The following is a 26,204-nucleotide window of genomic DNA, read 5'->3' as shown; positions in this document are numbered from 1 at the left end:
TGGGACTAGAAAGTAGCCTTTAACTAGTTGAACTTGGTTTCCCTCTGGGCTTTGCTTTTTCTCACCTACACAAGGAAAGTTGAATCTTTGGCAAAAAAAAAAAAAAAAAAAAGATTACTGAGGATCTTTGATAAGGCTACCAGGAGCTTCAAGCTTTGAGCTAGATATGGGGTGAGACTCAGGGGTAGGAAGTTCAGTTTCACTTTACTCACTGCCCAACGGGACTACATAACAGCTGCAGCAAAGGCCGCGGCGTGAGGCAGCCCGTGACGCTCCCAGCACAGCCTGGACACACGCTGTGGGCTCCTGTCGGTGGTGGGATCATGTTTTAAGGTCAAGGGAGACATAAAGCTGAGCAGATGATCTGATCTAGTGACTTCCACTCTGCTACAAGGGGCAGGAAGGGCGGCAGCTTGTCACTGTCCTTCACCAGCGACATGGCCCCGGGCCTCATGAAACCGGAGCTGCCAGGGTTTAAAAAAAGAATGGCATCAGGGCAAAGGCACCGCATCCTGGCACCGAACGCCTCCCGGAGTTTCCACCGTCACCAGGGCCCCCCTTGCCTGCTTCTATTTAAACCCCAGCTCCTCACTGCGCTAGAGCAGGCCTCCACAGGGTCCGGTCCGGGACAGGCAGCATGGCCCCAGGAGAGGCTGCGCGGGAGGAGGGCCCGGCCAAGAGGGCCCTGCGTAAGGTGCGCACGGCCACCCTGGTCATCCACCTGGCCCGCGGCTGGCAGCAGTGGGCCACTGAGAACAGCACCAGGCAGGCCCAGGAGCCGCCGGGCTGGGTGCCAGGAGCGACTCCGGACGCAGCACCTGCTCCCAAGCCGGCCAGGCACCCCGCCGCCCTCCAGGATGCCCCGAGGGCCACAAAGTCCCCGTCCCCAAAGCCAGAAGGAAATGAAAACGGACATGGCTCAGGGGAGGCCACCGAAGCCTCATGCATCAGAAGGAAGGAGGTGACCAGAAGTGTGGTGAGCAGGGCTTACGAGAGAGGGGGCGACATGAGCGCCCTCGGCCAGCGGTACGAGCAGGAGGGTGGCCCGCCGGGGCCCGCCCAGCCGGAGGACGCTGTGGACAGGCTCCTCCGCAGCCACGGGTCCCCGACTCGCAGGAGGAAGTGTGCCCGCCTGGTGTCGGAGCTGAGCAGGGGCTGGACGGAGCTGAGCCAGGAGGCGCCCACGTGGAAGAGTGACAGCGTGGACACGGAGGACAGCGGCTACAGTGAGGCTGAGGAGAGGCCGGAGCTGGAGGCGGCCCAGGTGGCCGCCACGAGGATCAAGCGCCCCCTGGCCTCCCAGTAAGTGGAAGCAGTCTGCACCCCTGGGCCGGGGTCACTAGGGGTCCGGGAGCAGGGGGAGGATCCGAGAGGAGGAGGAGGCCCTGAGGGACAGTGCCAGCCCAGCCTAGAAGCTCTGATCCCTGCCACTCCTCTGCAGGGCCCCCAGGACGCTGCCTGCAGCTCTGGAGTGAGGCCTGTAGACAGCCCTTTCTCGGACAGTGGGACTGTGGCTCCCGGTCTCCATGGCCCTAGCAGCGGGTCACTTGATGGCCACGCTGGAGAGCCGTGGGCTCCACACCCCTCTGAGCCATGCACTGTGCCCGCTGGCACATTCCTTCCAGACAGGGGAGGCAGGTTCTCCGGGATGGGGACGGGTGGCTAAACCCCTCCTTTTCCTCTCGGGTTCCTGACCCACGGAGACTGCGTCAGGCAGGGTAGTCCCGCCTGTGCAGGGGACTCCGCACAAGTCCGATGGGACTCTGCCTGAGCAGACTCAGCCACCGCCCCAGAAAGCAAGGCGGCGCTGTCACGTCAACTCCAACGGGCGTTTGGTCACTTGCTGTCACCTGTAGGCACCTTTCTCTCCAAGGGCGGGCCCATCCTCCCCAGCCCAGATCTAGAGCCAGGACTCTTTCCCGGGTCTCTGGGGAGTAACCGCATGCCGGGAGAACACAGGCCAGGCCTCAGACCAGCTGCAGGGCTCCGTGATGACGGTCAGAGCGATCACGTTGCCTTCTGGTGTCTGGCCCCCTTGACGCCGGGACCCATGGCTGAATTAGCAAAGAGCAGGCCAAGAGGGTCGGCTGTCCCAGCACTTCCTCTGACTGCTCCACTTCCCTGCAGAGAGGGTGCCTGGACACAGCAGGGTCTCTCTGTGGGAGGCCACGGCAGACATCTCCCCCTCCTCACAGGCCCCCAGGTCCCCAGCATGTGCACGCGGGACTCTGGAAGGGGTCCAGAGAGCGCTTGGTGCCAGCACACTGGGCGAGCGTCAACGCCACAACCTGCCCGTGGAATCATGACCACAAAGTGACAGGACTGGGCCGGCATGGGCCCCACGTCCACACCACGCCCGGAGGCAGCAGCTCGTGCCCTGCTCAGAGCTGACAGGGAAGAGACATGTTAGGAATGTGTCTCAGCGAGCGAAGCCAGGCTGTCCGAGGCAGATTCATTGTCGTGTCTGGAAGGTTCAGTTTTCTCACACAGAGCGGGACAGGGGAAACATTTTGGTGGATTGTAAGAAAATTTAATTCTTAAAAATGAAGAAACTGAGAAAGTGGACCTGAACTCCATCTTGTACCCACTAAAATACATGTCAGTCTTTGACTACTGCTTTGATTTCTTTCAACTTACATACCAGATTACTGTTCCAAAGTGTAAACTTTTTTGCATTTTCACCTGAAATTTAAAACACCGGATAACCTGGCATCGTTACATTCATTGGCCAACATGACACCCAGGGTAGAGACTTTCTAACCCTAATTTAAACCTGGTATTTCCAGACTTTCTAAACATTGAAAATATAAAAACAATATAGTATTTGCAGAACGAGACAATTTTCCTTTCTTTCTTATTATTGAGTTACAATTTGACAGTGCAATGAGGTTCAAAAAGTGATTCTTGTAAACAATAAATGTTTCTCTTCCTCATAGATTCACTACCATGCAAACCCCATCCCTTCCCCCAAAGACATGAGATTTAACACTGAGTGTTTCAAGTTCCTACTTAAAAGCAGAAGAAAATAAAACCTACATCCAAGAATCAGAGACCCATAACACATACAGTTTAAACAAATTACCTCCGTACGCTATTTTGAGAATTACCTTGTTTGCCTGCCTTTAAATTATAAAATCAATACCAAAGAGATTTTTTAAAAGGAAGACAGTTAATTGCCATGTGGACCCCAACATGATTTGCATTTGTGCACATGCTGCTGAGTTCTTCAGCCTGGTATACAAATGCTCCATGTATTCACAACTGTATCACAAACTCCAGTCCGTACTACTTGGGTTATTTTCATGAATGTGGATATCAGTGCTTATTTGCTGGTTTTTTCATCACTGAAAATCCAGCAGGGGTCTGAGACGGTGCCTGGTCGGTGCCCTGGTGATAGGGCTGGGAGGCAGATGCGGCGGACACACCTCCACACAGGAAGGTGAGGAGTGCCGTCTTGCAGTGCGGGGCTGGAGCACAGCTGGTGCTCAGGAGACGGAGTGCGAAGCAGAGAACTGCACAATGCACCTTCTCCTGAGGCGTCTCCGGTCTTCCCCGGCAGGCAGCCCGGGCCTCAAGTACATCACGAGATTTGGGTCCTGCCGTGACGGGCTGAGCTTTTGTAAAGACGCGGCCTGCCCCTGACCGCTGTGACTGCAGGTCACCGTGAGGATGGAGGACCAAGCTCTCGGTGTGCACCTGTGCAGGCAGAGAAGGAAAATGTCTCATGGACTAGAACCACAGAAATGGCGGCGATGTTTTGGTTTGGTTTTGTTGAGACAGTTCTACATAGTCCAGGCTGGCCTTGAGCTGTCTAGCCCAGGCTGAGCTCATGATCTTCCTGCTTCAGCCTCCTGTGTGCTGGGATGACAGGTGGGGGACACCACAACTGGCAGGCAGGGAAGCTTTTTTAAAACCAAATTTGATCACTTTAAAACTAGGCCTGCACCCTCATGATACCGCTGGCCCACACGGTACAAAGCCAGGTTGGTTTTGTTGATGAGAAAATGCAGTCCAAACTCAAAGGGCACGCGCACGGCTGGAAGCACTCACTGTTCATCCAGCGGTGCAGGCCGAGTGTAGGCCGCAGGAGAGGTGCAGAGCCCAGCCCCAGACAGCTCTGCCTGAGCACGGCTGCGGCCCCGTGCCCGTGCCCGGCTCTAAGCCGCTCTCCTGCAGTTGCAGGCCAGGTCCGGCACTTGGTTCCTTCATTCCTCCAGCATCATCTGCCCTGTGGAGCAGGGACAGCGGTGCAGCGCTCAGAGGTTGTGGGGAGCAGCAGTGAAAAGCATCAGAGCAGCAGCGTGCAGGGTGCGGTGCTACTGCCAGCTAGTATTTAGCGGGTGTAACTCAATACTTGGAGGCTGCCGTGCATCACCGGTACAGCCGCAGATGTGGTCTCCTTAACCCCCACCCAGCATCTGCACATGACTGACTAGTAAAGTGTGTTTGGTGGTGTAAAACCTGTCTTTAGGAAATAACTGATTTTGGAGGTTCTCGAAGAAGTGGATTCCCTCAGACACTTAGAATCCAGTTCCAAAGTGTCACTAACACACAACTTGAACACACACATTTGGATGCATTTTGTACAAGAAAGTTTATTTTTTCTCAGAACAGTTTAATAAAGTATCCTGTTTATTTACAGAGAAAATAATCTAGAAGGGCATATATACTAACTAGGGGAGTGCATGAGTTTTCTTTCCTTTCTCACATTTTGTAGGGTGCCTATATATATTTACAGTGAAGAAATTATAAAGATGCACACTAGGACACTCGTCCTGGGCAGCGTGCAAGGGAAAAGCCACACTCCAGTGTGATCACGCCTTTGCCCTCTCTCCTGCAGGGCGGGCAGGTACGCGGAGCAGCTCAGCTGCAAGGCCCATCGGAAGCACAGCCAGGTGGGCAGCCTGACCGGCAGGTGGCAGCAGTGGGCAGAGGAGCACGTCCAGACCCAGAAGCTCAATCCCTTCAGCGAGGAGTTTGACTACGAGCTAGCCATGTCCACGCGCCTGCACCGAGGCGACGAGGGCTACGGCCGGCCCAAGGAGGGCACCAAGACGGCGGAGCGGGCCCAGCGCGCCCAGCAGCACATCCACCGCGAGATCACGGAGCTGTGCCTGGTCATCCGCACCATGGCGCGCCGCCGCCGGGACGGCAGGGTGCAGGTCACCTTCGGAGAGCTCTTCGACAGGTACGTCCGCATTTCGGACAAGGTGGTGGGCATCCTGCTGCGTGCCAGGAAGCACGGCCTGGTGCACTTTGAGGGAGAAATGCTGTGGCAGGGCCGCGACGACCATGTGGTCATCACCCTGCTGGAGTGACCACGTGGCCATCGCCTGCCCAAGTGACCAGCTGGCCATCACACTTCTGGAGTGACCAGGTGGCCACTGTTCTCCTGGAGTGACCATGTGGCCGCTGCCTGCTCGAGTGACCAAGTGTTGGTGCCCTGTGGAGCGAGCCTTCACCAAGTCAGATGCGGCCCACTCCTGTCCTACCGCTCAACACCAGCCTGTTAAAAACTACAACGCAAGCTGGTCTCCAACAAGCCAACAAATACTAAACAACTCTTACATAAATGAATTTTGCCGTGCTTCTGAAGAGGCTTGAAAACTGTGACACAGAAAACATTTCCGAAAGCACTCACAAAATGTTAAGTATAATTATACTAGTATTTAAAATTCTACTTACCTTTTTAAGAGAAAAATATTTGGCTATCCACTGAAAAAATTACTACAGATTTTACATATTACATCTAAGAAGACTGTGGACTTCACACAGATTGCAAAACATGTCAGTGTCATTTTTTATGAAGATTCCATTAAATTTGGTTTAAAATTCCCAAGAAGTTGGACTTGTTTTACTTTTTAAAGCACAGCATCTCTTACAAGACAGTTACGTCTTCAGCTAGGCTCCAACTGCCGTGCTTACTCCGGGCGCTTGGACGCACCAGCCCCCTGCTGCTGTGGGACCTGAGCAAAGCTCGGGACACACTCTCCGCTGCGGCCCAGGACCGGTGAAGGTGGTCACATCGCAGTGCAGACCGGGCTCCCCAGCCGTCCTGGGACTCCTGTGCCAGCTGCGTTTTCCTCAAAGTCTTAACGAGTCATGCGGCTCACATTTACTTCAGAGCACAATGAAAAAGAAGAATCTTACTGAATCACTGTTGAATTAAAAGCTGACTTAAGGCATTTTAATTTTCTTTTGTATTTTAAACACAGAAACATAACTTTGTCTAAAAGTCATGAAAAAGCAATACTAGTCCTGCCAAGGTAGGAAAAAAAAGAACTGAGTGGGAGCTTGCAAGGAGCCAGCTGTTTCGTACCACCTGCTGCTTGTTAATTTCTCCTTAATTACATTTAACGGCTTACAGGAGCCTAAAACAAAGTGGATAAAATGTGAGATACAATTCTCACCGAATTCAAGGAAAATTATAATACATTATTACACTATTTTGGTAGTAAATACAAGAAATAAGGTCAAATTATTACACCTCAAAATATTAAGTATTCATGATTGTGTTAGGTTTAAACTAAAACACACATTAAACTACCTTAGGCATTATCTTTGCTTTCCTGTATGATTCTTTCAAACTGAAAGTTCCAATATCTTCTTAAAGAAGAAAATGTTTTGTTTCCATACAAGATTTGTAAAATTATAAATTAATGGCAAATATTTCTTAGAATTATGATGCACACTCCTGTAACAGTGAAATCTGTCAAAAAAATCTTAAAAAGGCATAATAAATGATGCTCTTATATTTTGTTCTTTTTTACACTATTTTTAGATTATACTCCATATTACCACTTCTTTGTATTTGAAATACAACAAAATTACAGGGTATCACTTGGGTTTCTCCTACAATCAATAGAGCATTTGGACCAGTGCTTCAAGAGTTCCCTCCCATTCAACTAGAAATGGTGACTTTATGTGGCCACTGACACAGACTATGCAAAATCAATGAGGGCCTGGGGATTTAGCTTAGCGGCACAGCGCCTGCCTGACAAGCCCAAGGTCGTGAGTTCAATCCCTGGTACCGGAAGAAAAACAAAAATCAATCTGAATTTGCGGATGGAGGAAAAGGCCTGTTCTCAGCTATCTGACACTCACAAACACTTCTGAATTGGGCCTGGCTGTAAACCCAGGAAGCTGGTCTGGGAGGGCGCCTGTTGTGTGTCGCAGCGCACCCTCCTGCGCTGGGTGTCGTCCTTAAGAGCTGCTCATATGACACGGGAACAGCTCGTGGGTTGACATTTTCTCTGTTGTATGTTATTAGGCTAAATATATTTTATTTGTAAGACCATTTGTTCTATTATTGTCTTCCAACCTGGAATCCAAAGAATATTTTCTCCTCAACCAAATTATTGTTGTAAAAACCCCACCATAGGGAAATTCACAGTTGAAAAAGTTAGGACCTCGTGACAAACCATAATACAACTCAGCAAACAAGCTTTAATGAAAATTCTCATATTTTTATCATCACAGAAAATATAATTATATTTTATCATAGATAACTATAAATTCCCAGTAACAGGCAGTATACAAATGAGTTCCCAATCTGCAGGGTTTTCCTGTTCCAAACTTTCACAAACTTCCGTATAGTCTACAGTGATAATTTTTTAAGGGATTAAAGAAGATTCCCTTAAGTTTTCACCATTAACAAGTATTGGATCTGAATTTTTTTGCATTGATACAGATGATCACACTTTCTTCTGTTTATGTGGTAAACAGCACCACATTAAAAATGTTCTCTACTCTAGCTTTCCTAAAGTAATTTGGCTATGAAATATTTTGTCACTCTTTTGCTTGTTTTTAGGATTTTGCAGTTCTGTTGATAGATTATCCCATCGTTTTCTATTTTTATGAATATTTTAACATTTTGGCAATAAGGTTGTGCCAGCCTCAAAAGGCAATTTCAGAAGTGTTCTTTCCTCAGTGCCCTGGGACAATTAATTTAACACCAACAGCACTTTTACCTTAAAAACTTAGTGGAACTAGTGGAATCATCTGGGCCTGAGATTTTTCCATGGGAAGGCTATTTCTCTACCTAACTGGCAGATTCAAATTCTGCAGCATAAAAAACGTAACTTTTCCCGTCTTCCCTCCGTTGGCAAGCGTACGGCAGTCCAAGTGGCTCTCATCTCTCCAGGCCTGTGGCGATTCCCTTCACAGTCTCCACGGGCCGCTCACGGTGCTCCCGTGGACAGCGTTATCACCGAAAACTGGGCTGTTTCCGGAAACTGCGTTGTACAGTTGTATTTACTCTTGATTTCTGCTTGTTTAGGTTCAACTTGTTTTAACTTCTTGAGATGGGTGGTGCAGCCTTTCCTTCTGCCTGTCACTTAATGTTACTACAATACTGCAAACATCAACCTCGGAACCCTCTTCATAACCTATGATCTGTGCGGCATTTCATCCACAGGTAGAGCTTCAAACTGCCTTGCATGCAGGTAACTGTTACAGCATTTTATCTTTCAGAGTGGAATAGTGAAATCAATTTTCCTGCTTCCCACACCCCACTGGAGTCCATAGCCGGCTTCACTCCGCTGCCCCTGCCTATCTCTCCCCTGTACACTGGCCATCTGCAGCTTCTGGACCAGCACCTGAGCCCCGTCCTCAGCACCCTGACACCTAAGCAACATCCAACCCCGTGCACCGTAACTCCTAAATCTCTTCCAAGTCCACACCTCCTTGCTCCCCCTCATCACTGCTACGCTTATCCAGACAGCGTCACTCTTCTCTGGACTATGCAACAAGCTGCTGCCTTGCTCTTCCCTCTAGTCTTTCCCGCTGTGAACCTACTTTTCAGAGATGTTCCCACGGGTGCAAAGCCTGTCATGTCTCTTCTCCCCGCCGATGCTCATCCTTGCTCCTGTGAAATAAACGCCGTTCTTGGCAATGAGCACAGAGCCCTTTCAGGCACAGGGCTCGTCCGGTACTCTCACCCACATGAAAACATACTTGAAAGACGCTGAATGATGTGTTTCTCCCAGGTAGGGCCCTGTTCCGATCTCCCTTCCGTGAACTGCAGTGCTGCCTCAGATCTACCCTTCAGTCACTACAACCCCCACTGCCGACACGGTGTATGCTAGAAGCACTGGCTCCAACGCAAACGACAGCATATTTCACACACGATCTCTTAACCACAGAAAGGACCTGATTATTAAATACATCCAAACTCAAGACTGTATCTATGTATTCAGTTTTATTTGGTATATACCACTATGAGCTTATTGTAATTGGAATCCATGACAGGATTTTTAAAATTTTATTTTATGATTAGTCAACTCCACAAAGACAATAATACTGCTGTGGAAGACCAAAGGGAGAAAAAACCTGACGTATTTATTTACAGTTCCCTATGTTGTAAACGCGTCATCTATACACTGTTACTAACATAGCGAGAGCATTACAGAGCCGAGGACACGAAGCCCTGGGTTTCCATTCACAGGCAGCAATAGCATCTTATAGTGGAACACCAGGTCTGCTTTTGATTAGCATTATGCCTTCTTTAGATAATTATCTCTCAAAAGAACCAAATATATTTAAATATTTTTCAACTAAAACTACGTAAGCCAATGTATTTGGCTTATAATTTCATTTTTAGAATAAAGTGCTATAAGTAACCTGGCAATCAACACTTTCTGTAAGAACAAACTACTTTAAACATTAATTTACAAGATATACAGTGTTCATCTGGAATTGCTGAAATCTCAGCACAAAGTCACTGTCACATGAATAACAGCAGGGTTTTTTGCATAACATGAAGCTTTGAAATTTAACTGATGAATTATTGCCACAACGGCTTATTATTGGTTTCCTACAAAAGAGGATAAGAACTACTAGTGTATTCTACCTTTTCACTTTTTTGAGGTCACTTGACAGTAAGTTTGCATATTCACCAAGTCTACTGAGCTACAATATTGTCTACTACAATCACTGCTCTTTGTAAGAGCAAATGCTAATGAAAATAACATATATCACTAAAAAAAAAGAAAAACACTTTTTCCTTTTGAACAGAAAAGAGCCTATATTTTGGGGGCTGATGTGTAACAAGGCTAAAACAACTGAACTATAAAACAGTATATCTGACACAGCATGTTGAGAAAGAGGCAGCGGATGCATCCATGTGTGGTCTGTGTGTTTACGATAATGCCCTATTAAGCTACAAATATGTAAATACTAGAATTTCTTGCTTAATATATTAAATCCAATAGAATCATTAAGTTCTCATTCTCCTTTGTCAATTTAAGCTCTTTATCTGAGAAGCCAATGATGAAAGCTTATGCCCAAACCTGCAGATCATGTGCACTGCAGTCTTACAATCAGAATTCTCCTCAAATTCCACTTCCTTAAAATGAAATCTAGAGTACTTGCACAGTTAAGAAAGAGAATGTCGTAGGGTCAATCAAAACTAGAACTCTCCCAATGGTCTATGAAGTGCGTATTCTTTTGGCATGTGGGTTCCCCTTGGTAAGCATAAGGTTGGCGGGTCCCAATGTCACCTGTGCCACCTCACATGAAGGAAGATATTGTGTCCTCAATGCCCTCATGACACTGCTCTATGAAACAAACAATGGAATTTTAAAAAGCTGAGATCAACAAAAGAGCACCATCCTATAGAAGACTGAGAAAACATGGACTGAAAAAAAAGTGGTCACTATGGTCAAACTACTGTCAAAATTCACAAGAAAAACCTGGTAATGATCTAAACCAAAAGAACTCTGGGACAGGAACATGATTTGCAAAGTAAACTCCAAAATTATAGCTGTAGTAAGTGGTGACGGACTAATTTAAAGCACGAGTGACATGTTACGTTGTATTGCTTCTTGAACATTCCAAACAATGCTTGTCCATGTCAGGTTTGGGCCGTTATCCTGCTCAGACAGACAGCACTGTATTTATTCGAAAGCCCAGATTTCAATGTCTTGGATAAAGAAATCTTCCTTTTTAGAAAGTGTACGATTCCCAAATGTTTTACAAGAATGGCTTCTTCCGTGGTAGAGATCTCCATCAAGCCAAAGAGCAAACTCGCCTCTGAAATACAGAAAAATAACAATCTCTTCATACTCACGCCCTGAACTGTAAAATCATTTAAATGTGGCAATTCATTATCCAACAGGCCTAAAGCCATCGTTTTTTAACTCTTCCTTCCCATTAACCTGACAAGCAATCTTCTTTTGTTCTTATCCCAGTATACAATCATTTACTTACTATACAGATCAAGATATGAGTTCTTTAAAATTAACTCATACAGAATTAACTTTTGAGACAAGGGCCATTCTGTTATTCTTTACTTGGCATTATAAGTTTCTTTTTTATTATATAGTTTTAATATATTTAACATGACTTCTTTAAGATCCGAACCTTTATAACATCTAAACTAAAAGTGAGGCTAACATTAAAGGCCTGGTGAATAAAATTTATAACATGCTAAACTTCGTGAAAATAGTTCCGTTTTGAGTAAGAGGGAGTTTAACAAAGACCTCAGTTTGAAAGGCTTCAAATGGATAAAGACACGACAATGAGATTCTTTAGCAAATAGAGGGACAAGGACAGAACACAGGCGTAACGGGAACTTAGTGAAAGAGAGATAATAAGGTCCAGTGTATCTAACTGAAGTGTAAACCTAGACAGAAAATACAGCAAGGACAGCACTGTTCTACCCTATAGGGAATTTCCCTTTGCATGAAGGAAGGGGCAAGTGGACACAGTGCTCATTCACACAGTGTCCAGAGATATTCTAGTCTCTAAACTGCATCTTAGATATCAGGAGAGGAAAACTTTTAAAAATAAGACTAGCTACATTTCAGTGAAGAAACCCCATGTATCTGTGTGGCATTTATAGCGGAGGAAATTTTAGACGGTGAGAGCTTGCTCGAGGTCTCATGTGCAGTGTGCTATAGCTGCAATCAGATGCAGGTCATGAGACGCCACAGCCCACGGGAAGACTGCCACATCATGACTTGACTTCAGGGAGCGTGCCCTCACCAAGGCTCATGCACTGGAGTGCGGTCCGCAGTGCAGCTGTGCTGACAAGGGCGGGATACCGAAGAGAAAGGCTAGCAGAAGTAGCCCCGCCCCCCAGTAGGGCACCACCCCAGGGAGGTCCCATGGAGCCCAAGGGACTCCTGGGACAAGGATCTGGGGAGCAAGTTGGTGCCTGAGCCCCCCAGGCCGTCTCCTATCTTGCCAGAGGCTCTCCTCTGCACAAGGCCGTTTGCCTTCCTACTTCTCTATGCTGAGATGCAGCCGCAGCCGGCCTTCATCAAAGGCCCAACACATGCTGCTCATCTCAGCTCACAGCAGCTTCCCAATCTGCGAGCTAAATGAATCGCTTTTCTGTACATACTCAGCTTCAGATCTCTGGTTATCGCAACAGAAAATGGACTAAGACAGAAGATCCCTGCTTAGAACTCTGGAGCACACAGCCCCTGTGGCTTCCATTTTCTGAATGTATGCTTTTCCCAAAAGGTAGAAACTTTGCCTTCTTACTAAATGATCCAATGGTTACTTTAGCTTGATGGAATCATATTATAAAATTGAAATCCAGTTCAGGTGGACATTAGCTTCAAATTGTATCATGACTGTGAGGCTTTCCTGGAGAGCTCTAGGAGTCACATGTAAGAATACCACTCAGGGAAGAGCTAAACGATACTCTCAGATTACAAAAACACATGTGATTGGACCACATAAACCTTGTACGTTAAGTCCAAAAACCAAAAAATAACCAAGAAGGCTACAATAACCATGGTTACTTTTCACTGTGATTGTGCCTTTGAAATACCTACTTACGGGGAAGTTGTAAGAAAATTTGTTAGAATCACCTAGGATGATAAGTACACTCATGGGTCAACAGGATTCTGTGGCCTGAAAAAATTATAATTATACACCCTTAATTGTAGGATATGATCACAACACATTTACAAGTCTGGAAACCATTCCACGTCCCTATGCCCTGTAACACCAAGGAAGGAGCTGGCGTGTCTTAGACCCTGTCTGTCTGGGAGCAGGGCAGGCTGCCTCTCACTGAACAAATGAGAAGTGAAGTTCCTCACGCCAGAAGAATCCAATGGACTGATCTGTGCTGTTGAGTAGACCAAAAAACTCTAATAATTCAGGAGTCACTAAAATTTTTTGCAGGAAAAGAAATGCGTACTATTGGATAGTTTCCAGAGAAAACTAATAGGAACACTCTTAGATGTGTCCTACACATTGGGAAAAATGACATTCTACCACGTTTATGTCAACATTTGAGAAGTTAAAAGGCAGTAGGGTAGTTTCCTTTCAAATATCAAAGAGCTACTACTATACTCTAAGGTACAAGACAGGTTTGAATTTAAAGGGAATGGAATACATCGCATTTTAAATGAAGAAACAATACTTTACCAAGACGCAAATACTACACTTGACTATCTTATCAATGTACTTTCTCTGCCATAACCTACAAGTTTGGATTCGAATGTCAGGATTTCCCAAAGACAACCGATTTTATAAATCGCAAACCCAAACGCATTCTCAAAGTTTCTTCAAAAATTTCAAATGTTCAAGAGACTTACCCTCCACCACCAAAAGCTAATGAATCCATGTCTCCTTTGATAAAAAACATATTATCTCCGGTCCACTTAAAGACCTACACAAATGGAAAAAAAAGCTTTACATATATAGATAACAACGATACTAAGCAGTCAGCTCTCCCAGACTCCAGAATTAACCAAGAATTAACCAAGTCTACACTAACACTAACAGGAACGAAAGTTACATAGAAAGCTTAGTTCTGGGTTTTGTGTGACTGTATCTGAAAGCACATCCTCTCCTGCAAAGTTACTCAATCCTGCATCCTTAAATCTTATTAACTCTTCGGACACACTTCTCATTCTGACGTCCATTTTTCTTGTAACACTAACCCTAAATGAAGACCACTCTGAAACAGGGCTGAGGTCTTTCCTTTGGGTATGGCTTTGGTATTCATCATTCTTCCATTAATCATACTCATGATGTATATTTAAATTTCCACTTTCAATTTCTCTGAAGAAAAGTAAGAACTTAACATTTGAGAAATCTGAGGACAAAGCTAGTCATTAATATTCTTAAATATTTTTTCTAATCTTTTCTGAGTATTTTACCTAAACCTAGTAACAATATCTAGAACCTCAGCTTTACCATGTTTTTCAAAATTATTCATTATCATTTGTGATAACACTGTGCTATTCTCACAGTCAAATGTCATTTCATTAACCATGTCATTGCAGCGCTGAGGTAGCGACCTCATAACAAGGTCTGAGATAAGCAGGGGAAGCGCAGGAAGTCCGCGGAGACGATGCGCCCCGGGTACCGACCGGAGCACATCACAGAGGGGACGGACAGCACTGGCACCAGACAGCCAGGCAGGTTTCCAGGGAGCTTGGCTGTGTCATTGGACCCTGCCTACTTTGTTCTTAAGCACTGCTGGCAAAAAGCACACTCTCTCATTTTTTATTTATTTAGTTTTTGGTACCAGGAATCGAACTCATGACCTCAGGCTTGCCAGGCAAGTGCTTACGCCGCTGAGCTATATCCCCGGCCCCTCTCTCATTTTTTAACTGACAATGTTAATTTCTTTTCTCAAGATTAAAATCTAATTTCATCTCTAGGGAAAATCTGACGTTTGAACCTAAATGACCGTGAACCAAAGTGCGTATTTTCCTCGCTATGCCATCTCTTTACATAAACAGATACGTAGCAGCGGTCCTCACCTCAAACTCTGGACAGAAGGTGAACACAAAGGTCTCTCCGGTCCCGTAGAAGCCGTCACTCACTTTGAATGGCTCCGATGCTAATGCACCAAAGACCTAGGGTTGCAAAAGTACATTCAAGGCATGGCTATTAATTTGTTTCATTAAGCATTACCCTCATCATTTATGCTTAAATCAAATGCAAAAAATTGAAATCTGGAATACTTTTATGTACTACTTAAAAAGAGAAAAATGTTTTGTTATATAATTCACATTCTTGTCAAATACAAAGCACATCAGCTTCTCAATGGGGAAGAATAGATGTTTTCTAATTTTGAAATCTAAAAAGATATTTATTATAACAATTAAATAGACAATTGAAAAAGTGGTAAATATACTTCAGGAGGACTCCCAAGGACAATAAATACATAATAAGGCTAACATTCTGTCGTGGTGCTAAGAAAAGCACAAATCCTTCGATCCAGGTAAACACTCCAGCACTGAAGTGCGGGCGACTGTCTCCTGCAGCATTAGAAAACTTCCTGAGGGGACGCTCTGGTCTGAGATGCTGGCCCCGGGCCGCACAGCCTCGCACGGCGCGCCGCAGACGCCCAGTGTCAGGACCGATGACACGCGTCACTGCCGTGTGCTGGGGCCACAACTCCACGTCCGAGCAGGACGGCGGAGAGGCTGCTGGGTGATCTCTGCAGTCCCCCTCTCTCCTGTCAGGCTTTCTCTATACTCCTAATTTTTAAAAGACTCCTCGACTGAAATGCTCATCCACATGTCCAGAGAAGTGCACGAAATGCAAACACGTAGTCACTATGGAATCGATGCAAAGTGAAGCCCCCGACATTCAGCCCTGACGTGAACACTGCTGAGAAGCCTGAGGAGCCCCCCGCCTCTTCCGAGCAGCAGCCCCGCTCCTGAGCGGCACCCGATGCCGCACAGACTCAGCCTGCCCACTCACGGCAGCCTGTGAGCGGAACCGTGGGGCCGGCCCTCTCTCTGTGAGGTTCTACTGCAGCGCCGCGCTCGGGACCCTCCTCTGCGCCACAGCGGCAGCAGGAATGCACTCCTGTGTGCACTCGGGCCTGGTCTTGAGTGCTTCATCTTGGGCAAGTGAACTCAACCCCAAAATGGAAGACTGTGTCAACCTCCTGGGCACTGACGAGGGAGCTCTACACGGCTGAGCTGACCAGTCAACTATGCAGCACCTAACAGACACTACGCTGCTCGCGTAGCCAACGATTTACGTTAATTAATGGTGCTAGCTCACGCTCGCATTCCTGTCCCGTGCTGCTAACTGACCCGAATGAACTATGCTAGGGGCAAACCAGTGCTTCTCTCTCCACTGTGGTTTTGTTCTCCCTGTTACTATTAAACAACCAATTAGTTTTGTAACAGTACTGGGTATTGAACCCAGGGCCTTTGCAGTGAGTAGATACCCCAGTGCTGTTTAGTTTTTACTTTGAGACACTCTCACTAAGCTGCTGTGTTGCCTAGACGGGGCTTGAACTGGCCGTCCTCCTGAGCGTGCCTCTCAGAGTGCGGGGAACAGGCGTGTGCCACCATGACCGACTACGGCTGTCTTTACCTACCAAAACTCTACCCAGGCCTCGCGACCGTCAGTCCCTACCCCGTCCGTGAGCCCTGCCGGTATGAATGACTCTTCACACGCCACTTTCACCTCTTCTGGGGTCTTACTACACTTAGCGTATTTTCAACATCAGAGATAGGAACATCATGAGATGTTCTTTTCTACCACACCACACCACACTCTCTGGAAGACAGACACTCACAGTGGTTCACATTCATGTTTGTATTACTTGCATTTACCCTTACTCCACTCCGCAGTGCCCTGCATCTAAAATCACCCGGTAACAGTTACACAATGTAATGTGCTGCTGGAATGATTTTTCGAGGAGACGCCTGAAGTATCGCCACCGTGGCCCCGACTGACAGGGCAGCCGCGCGCTGAGTCTTCCTACCTGGCCGTCGCTATCCTTGATCACCAGCAGCACCGGGGTGTCCAGACCTGCCATGGTCCGGTACAGGGTCTTCAGGCTGGTGCCGTGCTTGCCTGTCCCATAGACCAGCGTCCACGGGTAGCCAATCGTTCTTGGTGGAAGATGCTTGGTGAGCTTGGGGAAAGAAAACGCCAGCTTTTACTGGATAGCTTAGGACCGGGGTGCAGGATACTAAGAGGAGTTGGAGTTTAACTGTACTTATAAAATGTAGGCTATAGAAAGAAAAACTAGTAGCTTATCATTCTCAAAGATGCTGAGACCCTTGAAAGCCAATCACTTGTCTCTCTGCATGAAGGGTGAGTTGTCCACTAGGGCAGGAATCATGAGGGGCCAGAAGCGAGAGAGACAGACTGCTTCTGCTGGTGCCCTCCGTGCTGAGCTAACAGAGACAAGGACGGCCGCTCCTTGACTGCTGCGACACTTGCTTTTCTGGTACCGGGAATTGAACTCGGACTTTGTGCTTGCCAGGCGGGCACTTGCGTCACTGAGCTATATCCCTGGCTCTGTTCTTTGATTATCGAAACACTTTCAGATAATGGGCTCTAGAGCAAGAGAATCGGAGTAGAAATCAGGCTTCAGTGACTGTATCAACAATTTCTTCACTTCTAAAAATCTGCACACTGACAACACCCAAGTCCCACAGCTGTTGTCAGGACTACATGAGGTAACACATGGGCAGTAGGAGCAGAGGGACAGACCAAGTCCAGGCCATGATCCAGGCTGGCCTGGGCTGCTATGGTCATTGTCCGTGCGTCGCTGATGTCCAGCTCCTCCTCCCTCTGCTCACAGCAGCTGTGGAGTCTCGCTGACTCTCTGAGGGCAGGGGAGCAGCAGCCCTGAAAATGGCCACTCGCCTCCGACGCCACACACACAACACACACGTGCACGGATGGTCGCACCTTCTCAATCTGGTCTGGCAGCAGGAGCTCGCTGGGGTCACTGAGGTTGGGCCGAAAAGATTCAGACTCCAGCTCTGCTTTCACGGGAGCAGCCTGCTTGGAACTGATGTCTTCCCGGGTGGTGATCTGAGAAGGAAACAGGCACAGTGCGTTACTACGCGGTTATGATACACGCTCCTGAGTGTCCGTCTTTACACCTCACAAGTGGTGGCTAAAGCTTAGCTTAGGATTCTGTAAGGTTAAAGATCCCCCATCTACTGTCAGTGGTGCGTCCGATACAGAGAAAGATCTTCAGACACCGTTTTCATCCACCACATGAGGAAGAACTGCTAATGAATTTACTAGTTGCCAGAATTTATTTGGAATAAGAAGATTGGTCCCCATATTTCTGCATAATGGGAGGCAGTTCCACGCAAACTTTAGCCCTTGAAGTGTCAAAGTGAGCCCACCAGCTGGTTTTTAATTAGCTGCTACTTAAAATATGTAGGATTATTTTTTCATGCTAAACTTAACAATTGTCAAAAACAATTATGAAAACTTCCTGGGAATCAAAACTTTAAAGAACAGTGAAAATAAAAAGTCCATCATTTTTCCTCTTCTGGGTATGTATGTCTATATTTACTTGCATCACTGAAACAGTTCTCATTTTAAAAAATGTTTCCATTTTTTAATTTTTCAAACATCACATTTTTTTCTGGTTGAACTAAACAATACATTTTGAAGTTAATTTGTTCACAAATTCTTTTAAAAAATTAGATCATCTCATTTTTTGCTTGGTATACTCAGTATGATAAAATGTTAAATATTAAATGTTAAAAGTGATTAATTAAGAAAAACACTAGTATACAGTCTATTCTGTTAGTACTTTTTATATTAACTTTAATATATGAAACATCAGAAAATAAAGGCTATGAAACATTACTGAGGACGCCTTTCCACTGGAAAGTGCGCAGCGCTCTCTGGAGCAGATCACTAAGATGCGGCAGAGGCTGGGTGCTGGCTTGCCGGGAACGGAGCCGCCAGGGTACTCCGTCCTCCAGCGCGCCTCTTGCCAGACCTGCACAGTGCCTGCCTCCAACAAGTACATGCTACACACCTGCATTGCTTTAGATGGGAAGCTCGATGTGAATGCTTTCACATCACCAGTGATGTGAAAGTTTAAAGAAAAGGAAAAGAAAAAGAAAAAGAAATCCAAAGCAGCATTAAAAGAAAAGAAAAATACCCAGCAGGTCCATCAAAACCACAAAAACATACCTTACTAAGATGCTGGAGACACACAGCTCATAATGCACACACTGAAAAATGAGTTTTCAATTGTCTTTCTTTTTTTAAAAAAAACATGAAGATTATTTCATCCATTTTTAAAAAATTTATTTACTTCTGCTGCCTAATCTATATTACTCCAGAGTACTTCTAATACCAATTAAGACTGCCTCAAGAACAAAAACAATTTGTCTCATTAAGATGTGTGATGTGGAGTTATACAACTGAAATAAAAAATTTTTAAGCCTTGCTGTCTATTGAACTTTTAAAATTTTCCTATAAAGCCACATTTTTCAGGTTGTTTCATACTAAATCTCAAACCAGATATTCTTCCATTATTAAATTTAAATGAAAACTCATTGAGTTTCACTCCAAAGAAACACACAGTTCTGAGACTAGTTCTGAAGTGACAGAAAATTATTCTGAATATTTTTCAAATGAGAAGATGACAGAAAAGATAATCCTACAGCTCTCCAAAGCAACACTGCTTCAATACAAAAGGGATTTTCTGATAAGTTACTTTAGTGCTGGAGTCAAAACAAACCCTTCAAATGTGAGGTTTGCCCTGACAGAGGACACTAAAGCAAGGGAGTACGCAAGCTCCGGAGGGTATGAACTCGGAGGGCACCTGGAGACGTCTGCAGAGAGTGCGCAGCTCCTCGGTATTTAGAGCATCGATCCTGCGGTGATACTCAGCCACTGACACTACCTGAATGTGGAGACAGGAAGACAATAATTCCGCTGACAGTTGAGAAAAATATCCAAAAGCAAAGAAAGACAGAACAGGCAGGGGGAGAGGGAGGGAGAGAGAGGGAGAAAAAGAGAGCAAAGCAAAACGAAAAAAGGAGAAATTTAAATGGGGAAAGAGAATTGTAATTAGGAATTCTTTTCCCACTTTAGGCTGAAAATTCAAGAGATTTGCCTATCAAACTAGAGAAAAATACACAAGAATGAGTTTCACCACTAATCCAACAAGTTGGAAACAAAGAATTTATTTTACGGACTACTTCTATAGACTGATTTGACGTAACAGATCATGGTGTGTTTTTACATACAGTAAACACTGTGTCTAATATAACATGCTTTACTAACATCAAAGAGAACAACTAAAATCTACTGGTCTTGCAGTTCACAAAGAACGTGGTGGTTTCAACCACCCCCTCAAGCCAGCTGAGCTCCAACAGTACACCCCAGTGGCCACGTGGGAAGAATCTCTTCCGGGCACAGGTGACAGACCCCATCTGTACAGAGGGAACGAGGGGAAGGGGCAAGCAAAGACACGAAGTACACTGGAAACCAAGGCAATAAAAAAGTGAGCTCAACAAAGCTGAAATTCAATTCCAAAAAGCATGTCTAATCCACAGTAACTTCCCGGGCATGTCTACCTGAGTTCTTATGTATTTTTCTTGTTTTTGCTTTTATGTTATTGTACTAAAGCATAACAACTTTGCTAACGCCTAACTTCCTCAGGGAACTCTATCTTCTGTAAATGCCTGGATCATTCGCTTGCGTGGTGCTGAATGTGAAAGCCAGGTAAGACACAGATCAGTGTACAGGAAACCCACACACACAGAAACCCACGAGTTTCTTCAGGCTGACACAACAGCGACAGCTTTTCCAGATGATGACATAATTACAAAAACCGTTAGCCTGATACAGTGAACTCAGGGCCTCATACACCCGGGCTGGTTCTCCTGAGTGACGGCACCTTCCCCGCTATGTCAGAACAAGTGTGTGCAGGCTGAGGTCTCATCACGCAGGGAGAGCTTAGACCTCTCACACAGGTTTTAAAAGACTCCTGTTCTAGCCAACGATGCATAGCTTGTTGAAAGATGTAAATGCAAGACAACAAAAAAAAGAAAAACGAACAGGACAGTCTCACCCTGGCCACGGTTTCAATACAGACTTGCACTGAGCAACAAGGCGTCCAACCTAGTGGAGCTCAGTCTGTACTGAGCCCTCCCACCCCCACTCCCCAACGACCCCTCAGCCCCAAAGGGTCTGTGGAGCCATGGAGTGCTTATGCAGACTCCAGCTTGGGTGAAGAATCAGTGGGCAGAGGTTGAGGAAGTCCAAAAGCACACACCAAGTGGAGTTTTATGCTAATTAAATGGAAAAAATGGCCGAGTACAGTGCCCAGCATTCTAATAAGAGCTGCGGTTAACACACTTTTACTTGGTCACTTTCACCAGTTACCCTAAGGATTAAATAATAGTGGCTGAAGAGCCTCCTTATTTATTTTTCTCATTTTAATATTTTAGGTTGGTGATTTATATATTTTGAAAGCTTGATCTGAACATTTAATTTTAAAAATTTCAGCATTAGGTAAAAATAAAAAAGATCTTTCACTTAAAAACAGAATTTTCAATGAAGAAATATTAGCTACTAAAATGAGAAATCATAGCCATGCTTTTCTATGGCCAGAAAAAGAAGCCTCTAAACATATTTAATGGCCAATTATGTTTTTTTCTTTTTTCCATGATATCCAAATAATCAAGTTACTTAGACAAGAATTCTCAAATCACGAGACTTATCTATTCTTCTGCATTTCTTCTCTTCTTCCAGTTAACCTTATTTTATCCATTTAAAAAATCCTTCATGTACCATATTAAACACACTCTTTGGATGGAAGGAAACGGCCCTAGGCTCACAAACTGAATCAGTTATAGTCCATCTCAGCACCATGAAGAGTAGCAATTAGTACAGAACAGCGAATGCCATCGTGAGTATAAGCTTAGAAAGGGGGAAAGCCAGGTTCTTTATTGTCACACAGCCAACTTTCCCACTTATATTTTTAAAATTGTACTTTTTCTAGGACTTAAAAACGTACTGTCTCTCTAACCCTAACATTTGCTCATGTCTTGATTAGTGAAGATACTGGAAATTGTCACAAGAAAGTTTGAATTAAAGAGGAAAAAAAAGGATGTGAAATTGAGTACAAAAATATACTTCCACCTTTCAAAAAATAGGTAAAAAGAGATGTAGGTTTCTAGAATATGTGATAGAACCTGAGTTAGTCTTACATCAAATTTTATACACTTGATAAATCATTCCACATGTACAAAATTTGCTACTGTGCTCCAAAGGTTAAACCTAAGAGCAGAGATACATTTGTACAGAATATCCCACCTCACACTCCTAATTATAGGGTACACACTGAGGAAACCAAGCCCTTCCACCTAGAAGCATAGTCACTGTCTACCTAAAAGTCACTTCCTGAGTGGTAACAGGGCCTGGGTCCGCTGGGCAGGACCTGTGTCATGACTATGCTCTGTAGAACTGAGGACCACTCTCCAGTCTTTGAACATCTTCCTAAGCATTTCCACAGAATCACAGTATTGTCCCATAGGATTAAATCCATCCATTTCTGTTACACACAGCAAAGCAACAGCAATCCAAAAGGTAAAGAAACTTCTCAGCTGCTGGCAGGCCTACAGACACGAGCACGCTCACCTCGGAGACATGCCGTTCGGGGCCTTCTTGGCCCACAGGCCTCCTTCCAGACGCTCTGGCAGGGCCCTCTGATTCGGGCCCCCAACAAACCAAAGGTCCCTGCTTCCCCTTGCTCCACCTGTCCTGCAAACTAAGCAAAGTCTCACAGGTCTCGTGATCATGCCAATTTTTACAGTCTCTTAGTAAAAGATGGGGTAGGAAGAAAAGTGCGATCTAACATTACTTGTACTTAACTGGTATTCCATATGTATGTTGAAGGGGGAGGGACTATAAGCTTCAGCTACCGCAGCTAACAAAGTAAGTCATTAACAGCGTACCCAAGGTCACACAAGCTTGTGCCTCATCACACACAGCAGTCTTCATTACAAAGTAAGACCCAGATTACAATAAAACTTCACTCATTTCTCCTAATTAAACTATTGTTTTAAAAATAACCCTTCACGGAACTACAACAAAAGAGATATAGAGAACAAAAGAAGACTCATAAATTAGATAATTAAAAAACAGAATTGATAGAGGAACAAAGAATTAAATGGAGAATGAATTTAAAATAGAACACATTATTATAGTTTTGATTTGAACAAATCTTCTGCATTTAAAAATCACTTCCTCATAAAATATATTTGCAGATGACTCAAAGATTTTCATGCAGACCTAGTCACTGTTCTTTTAGTCAAAGAGAAACCTACAATTAGTTAAAACCATTGCATTATAATACACATATACTGTATTAGATCCCTGGGACAAAAACTATAAAAAGTCTCATAAAAAAGTAATAATCTTGCATACTACAAGCATGTCAGGGGAGAGGAGCTTTCACTACATAATTGTGAATTCCTCAGTGTTTAGTACAATCTGCAGAACAAGAATGTGGTTTTGAAATAAAAAGTAAGGGTTTTTTTTAATGTTTTATTCTTCTGGATCCGTTTGTCTTTTGATAAATGAATATAAATTTATATACTGAGTTAATGGGGTTTTTGTGAGACATCTTTTCCATGAGTTAAAATTTAAAAGGATAATATTGTGAAATTTTTAAATTACTGTTCAATATGATTTTAAATTACCTTTTTCATTGATAATTTATTCTTCCACTACTTTTTTTTTTTTTTGTGGTTTTTCTCCGGTACCGGGAACCGGACTCACGACCTTGTGCTTGCCAGGCAGGCGCTTTTGCCGCTGAGCTAAATCCCCAGCCCCTCTTCCACTACTTTTAATGTTGACTTCAGCAAGTATTTTAAAGTCTACCTGTATCTCACCATGCAAAAAAACAAAGTGGTTCGGAACCCAGCTGAAGTGTGAATGCTAATGGTGGCTTCTCCGTGATGGTACCAGAGCTGGGTGCCAGCACCAAGTCAGCCCACAAGGTCTGGAGAGGAAGCCTGTGTCCTTATGAGCCAGTGACTCCAAAAGACGCTTAACAGAAGCAGCACAGTCTGTTGGGAATAAGTAATCCTATGGGTGGGACTCGGTTATTAAGAGAAAATGAACATCAGGTCACCTGTAAGGTAATTAACTTTACAAAGCCCAACACAAGTAACTGAACACTTTACTTTAGATGTTGAAAGTATTAGACATAAACTACGTGTGAAATGGTAAAAAAAAAAATCCAAAAACAAGCAAACAAGAAGATTAGAAACTGAAAAGCATATTTAAAAAATAACCAAATAAAACTTTTATGACTAGTAACTGTTGAAAATATTTGAAAACAATAAATTAAAAAGTTGACAAGTGATTGAGCAAACTAGGAAACATGGCTGAAATCACCTACAAGAATTACTGAGAACAAGGAGATGCTAAAGATAAAAGATAATGGGAGACTTGTGAATAATGAGAAAAAATCTAGATCTGCTCCAATTAGGTCCTAGCAAAACAAAAACATCTAAGCTACTACTTGAAAATTTTCCAGAATTAAGACAAGAATTTAGAGATTCTAGAAGCACTCTGTACCCTACAAAAGAAACATGTAAACAGCACACTGAGTGAAACATCCTAGGATAGCACTGAAAGCGACGTCCTCAAAGGCAATGAGGGAACAGATTTCCGAATCCTACTAACCAGGAAGCAGGCCTCCCTCCAGCCAGCACAGATCCTCTCGGGCCAGCATCCTAACCCACCAAACAGCAACTCGGGACGAAGGACAGTCACTACAAAAGACCACAAAACACACAACAGCCTATGGCAGAAATAAAACGTCCAACCTACAATTGTTTATTCAATAAAACTACTTTACAAGATGAGAAAGATGAAAATGCACCGGCCTCCCTCAGTAACCAGGATGAACTAGGTCTAGGATCCTGTGTAGACACAAAATTCAGATGTTCAGGTTCCACAGATAAAATGGTGTAATATTTGTATAAAATCTACGTACACCTCATATACTTTATCAGCTCCAGATTACTTGTATTATCTAGTACAATTATTGATGCTTGGTAAAAGGTACTGTATTACTTGGAAATAGTTTCAAAATATTTATCTGTACATAATTAGTACAGACTGCTTAAAAATTTATTTCATGTATTTATAGAAATGTTTATGATACAAAATAATTAATTTGTTTTGGGGAATTAATTCATATATATTTATCTTGGTCGGTTTTTCTGGAGACAGAGTCTCACTGTGTAATTCAGGCTGGCCTCGAACTCATGATTGCCTCCCTCAGCCTCCCACGTGCTGGGATTACAGATGCGTGCTACCATTTTTAATCCTTGCCTTGCCCACCCTGCTCTAGCCCCCCTTTCCAGACACCCTTCTCCACCTCCAAAGCATCTGCCTCCCTGCTTCCTTCCATCTCTCCTTTATTTTGCTCTTTAAATTATTTATATTTTGGGTTTCTCATATAATCTCTTATATGTGATATTTAACTTTGTCTGATTTACTTCATTAAGCATTACTACCTCATGATCCAATCATTTTCCTACAAAAGCCTCAAATTTATCTTTCTTTATGGCTAACACACACACACACACATATATATGGACAAGACTATGTCCTATTTTCTTTATCTATTTACCTGTTGATGGGCACCCTAAGCTGTTTCCATAATTTAATTTCTGGGAGTTGCTCTGCTATAAACAGGAATATGCATGTTATCACCGTAATATAATGTCTTTAAGTCTGTGGGGAAGATACTCAGGAAAGGTATGGCTGGAGCAAATGAAATTTCATATTTTCCTTTTTGAGGAATCTTCAAACTGACTTACATAGTGGTTATGCTAGTTTACATTCCCACCAAGAAGGAAGCCATGCTGCTTCATTTCCCACATTCTTGCCAGCTATTCCTGCTTTTCTGAGTCCTTAGTAACAATCCTTCTTATTGAAGGAAGACAGAATATCAGTATTGCTTCAATCTGCATTTCTCTAAGGCCAAAGACACTGAATATTTTATACATGCACTTATTAGCATTTGCACTGCTTCTTTTGAAAAATGCTCATTTCCACTGCCCATTTTTTCACTGGGTCTTTTATGGGGGAGTCTAATTTTTTTGAGTTCTTTATATACTCTAGAAATTAGTCTTCTATCAGAGCAGCAGATGACAAAACTGTTTCCCTCGTTCTATTGGCTGTCTCTTCATTCTGTTGGGTGTTTCCTTTGCTCTGAAGACGGTTTTTAATTTGATATCACCGTATCCGCTGAGTATTGGAACTACTTCCTGTGAGACTGGGGTTTAGTTCAGGATGTCCCTGCCGATGCGTGTGTCTTCAAGTGTTTTAACTATTTTATCTTCCAGCAGAATCAGTATTTCTGGTTTTATATGTAGGTCTTTGATCCATTTTGATTTGGTATTTATACAAGGTGAGGGATACAGGTCTAGATTTATTCTACTGCCTGTGGCTATATAACTTCCCCAGCA

The 26,204-nt window shown here is 44.3% G+C and overlaps 2 protein-coding genes across 10 annotated transcripts in view; one reads left to right on the top strand and one right to left on the bottom strand.

Annotated features, from left to right (window-relative positions):
* Nucleotides 1-573: 573 nt before the first annotated feature.
* Abra (actin binding Rho activating protein) lies at nucleotides 574-9,988 on the top strand. The gene is made up of 2 exons (XM_005381954.1): nucleotides 574-1,302; nucleotides 4,841-9,988. Exons 1-2 carry the CDS (start codon nucleotides 638-640, stop codon nucleotides 5,316-5,318), a joined length of 1,143 nt encoding a protein of 380 aa, XP_005382011.1. The 5' UTR covers nucleotides 574-637; the 3' UTR covers nucleotides 5,319-9,988.
* Nucleotides 9,181-26,204, bottom strand: part of Oxr1 (oxidation resistance 1) — a 269,080-nt gene continuing 252,056 nt past the window's right edge. For 7 of the 9 annotated variants that reach the window (XM_005381956.2, XM_005381961.2, XM_005381958.2 and 4 more), the window contains 6 exons: nucleotides 19,529-19,609; nucleotides 17,638-17,763; nucleotides 16,700-16,852; nucleotides 14,730-14,825; nucleotides 13,554-13,627; nucleotides 9,181-11,031 (listed from right to left, as the gene is read on the bottom strand). In XM_005381956.2, coding sequence (XP_005382013.1) covers nucleotides 10,896-11,031; nucleotides 13,554-13,627; nucleotides 14,730-14,825; nucleotides 16,700-16,852; nucleotides 17,638-17,763; nucleotides 19,529-19,609 — 666 coding nt within the window. In that variant the 3' untranslated portion in view covers nucleotides 9,181-10,895. The remainder of the gene's footprint in view (nucleotides 11,032-13,553; nucleotides 13,628-14,729; nucleotides 14,826-16,699; nucleotides 16,853-17,637; nucleotides 17,764-19,528; nucleotides 19,610-26,204) is intronic. The other 2 variants (XM_013512774.1, XM_005381964.2) reach the window with 1 other exon arrangement.

This window comes from Chinchilla lanigera, unplaced genomic scaffold (genome assembly GCF_000276665.1).
Source record: "Chinchilla lanigera isolate Chin_1 unplaced genomic scaffold, ChiLan1.0 scaffold00016, whole genome shotgun sequence".
NCBI lineage: Eukaryota > Metazoa > Chordata > Mammalia > Rodentia > Chinchillidae > Chinchilla > Chinchilla lanigera.
This window is presented reverse-complemented; position numbering and strand designations above follow the sequence as displayed.

Excerpts from the sequence above, each read along its gene's own strand:
- Abra (XM_005381954.1), top strand. The coding sequence starts at position 638 with ATGGCCCCAGGAGAGGCTGCGCGGGAGGAGGGCCCGGCCAAGAGGGCC. Across the intron at positions 1,303-4,840 it reads AAGCGCCCCCTGGCCTCCCA|GGCGGGCAGGTACGCGGAGC; the intron begins GTAAGTGGAAGC and ends TCTCTCCTGCAG.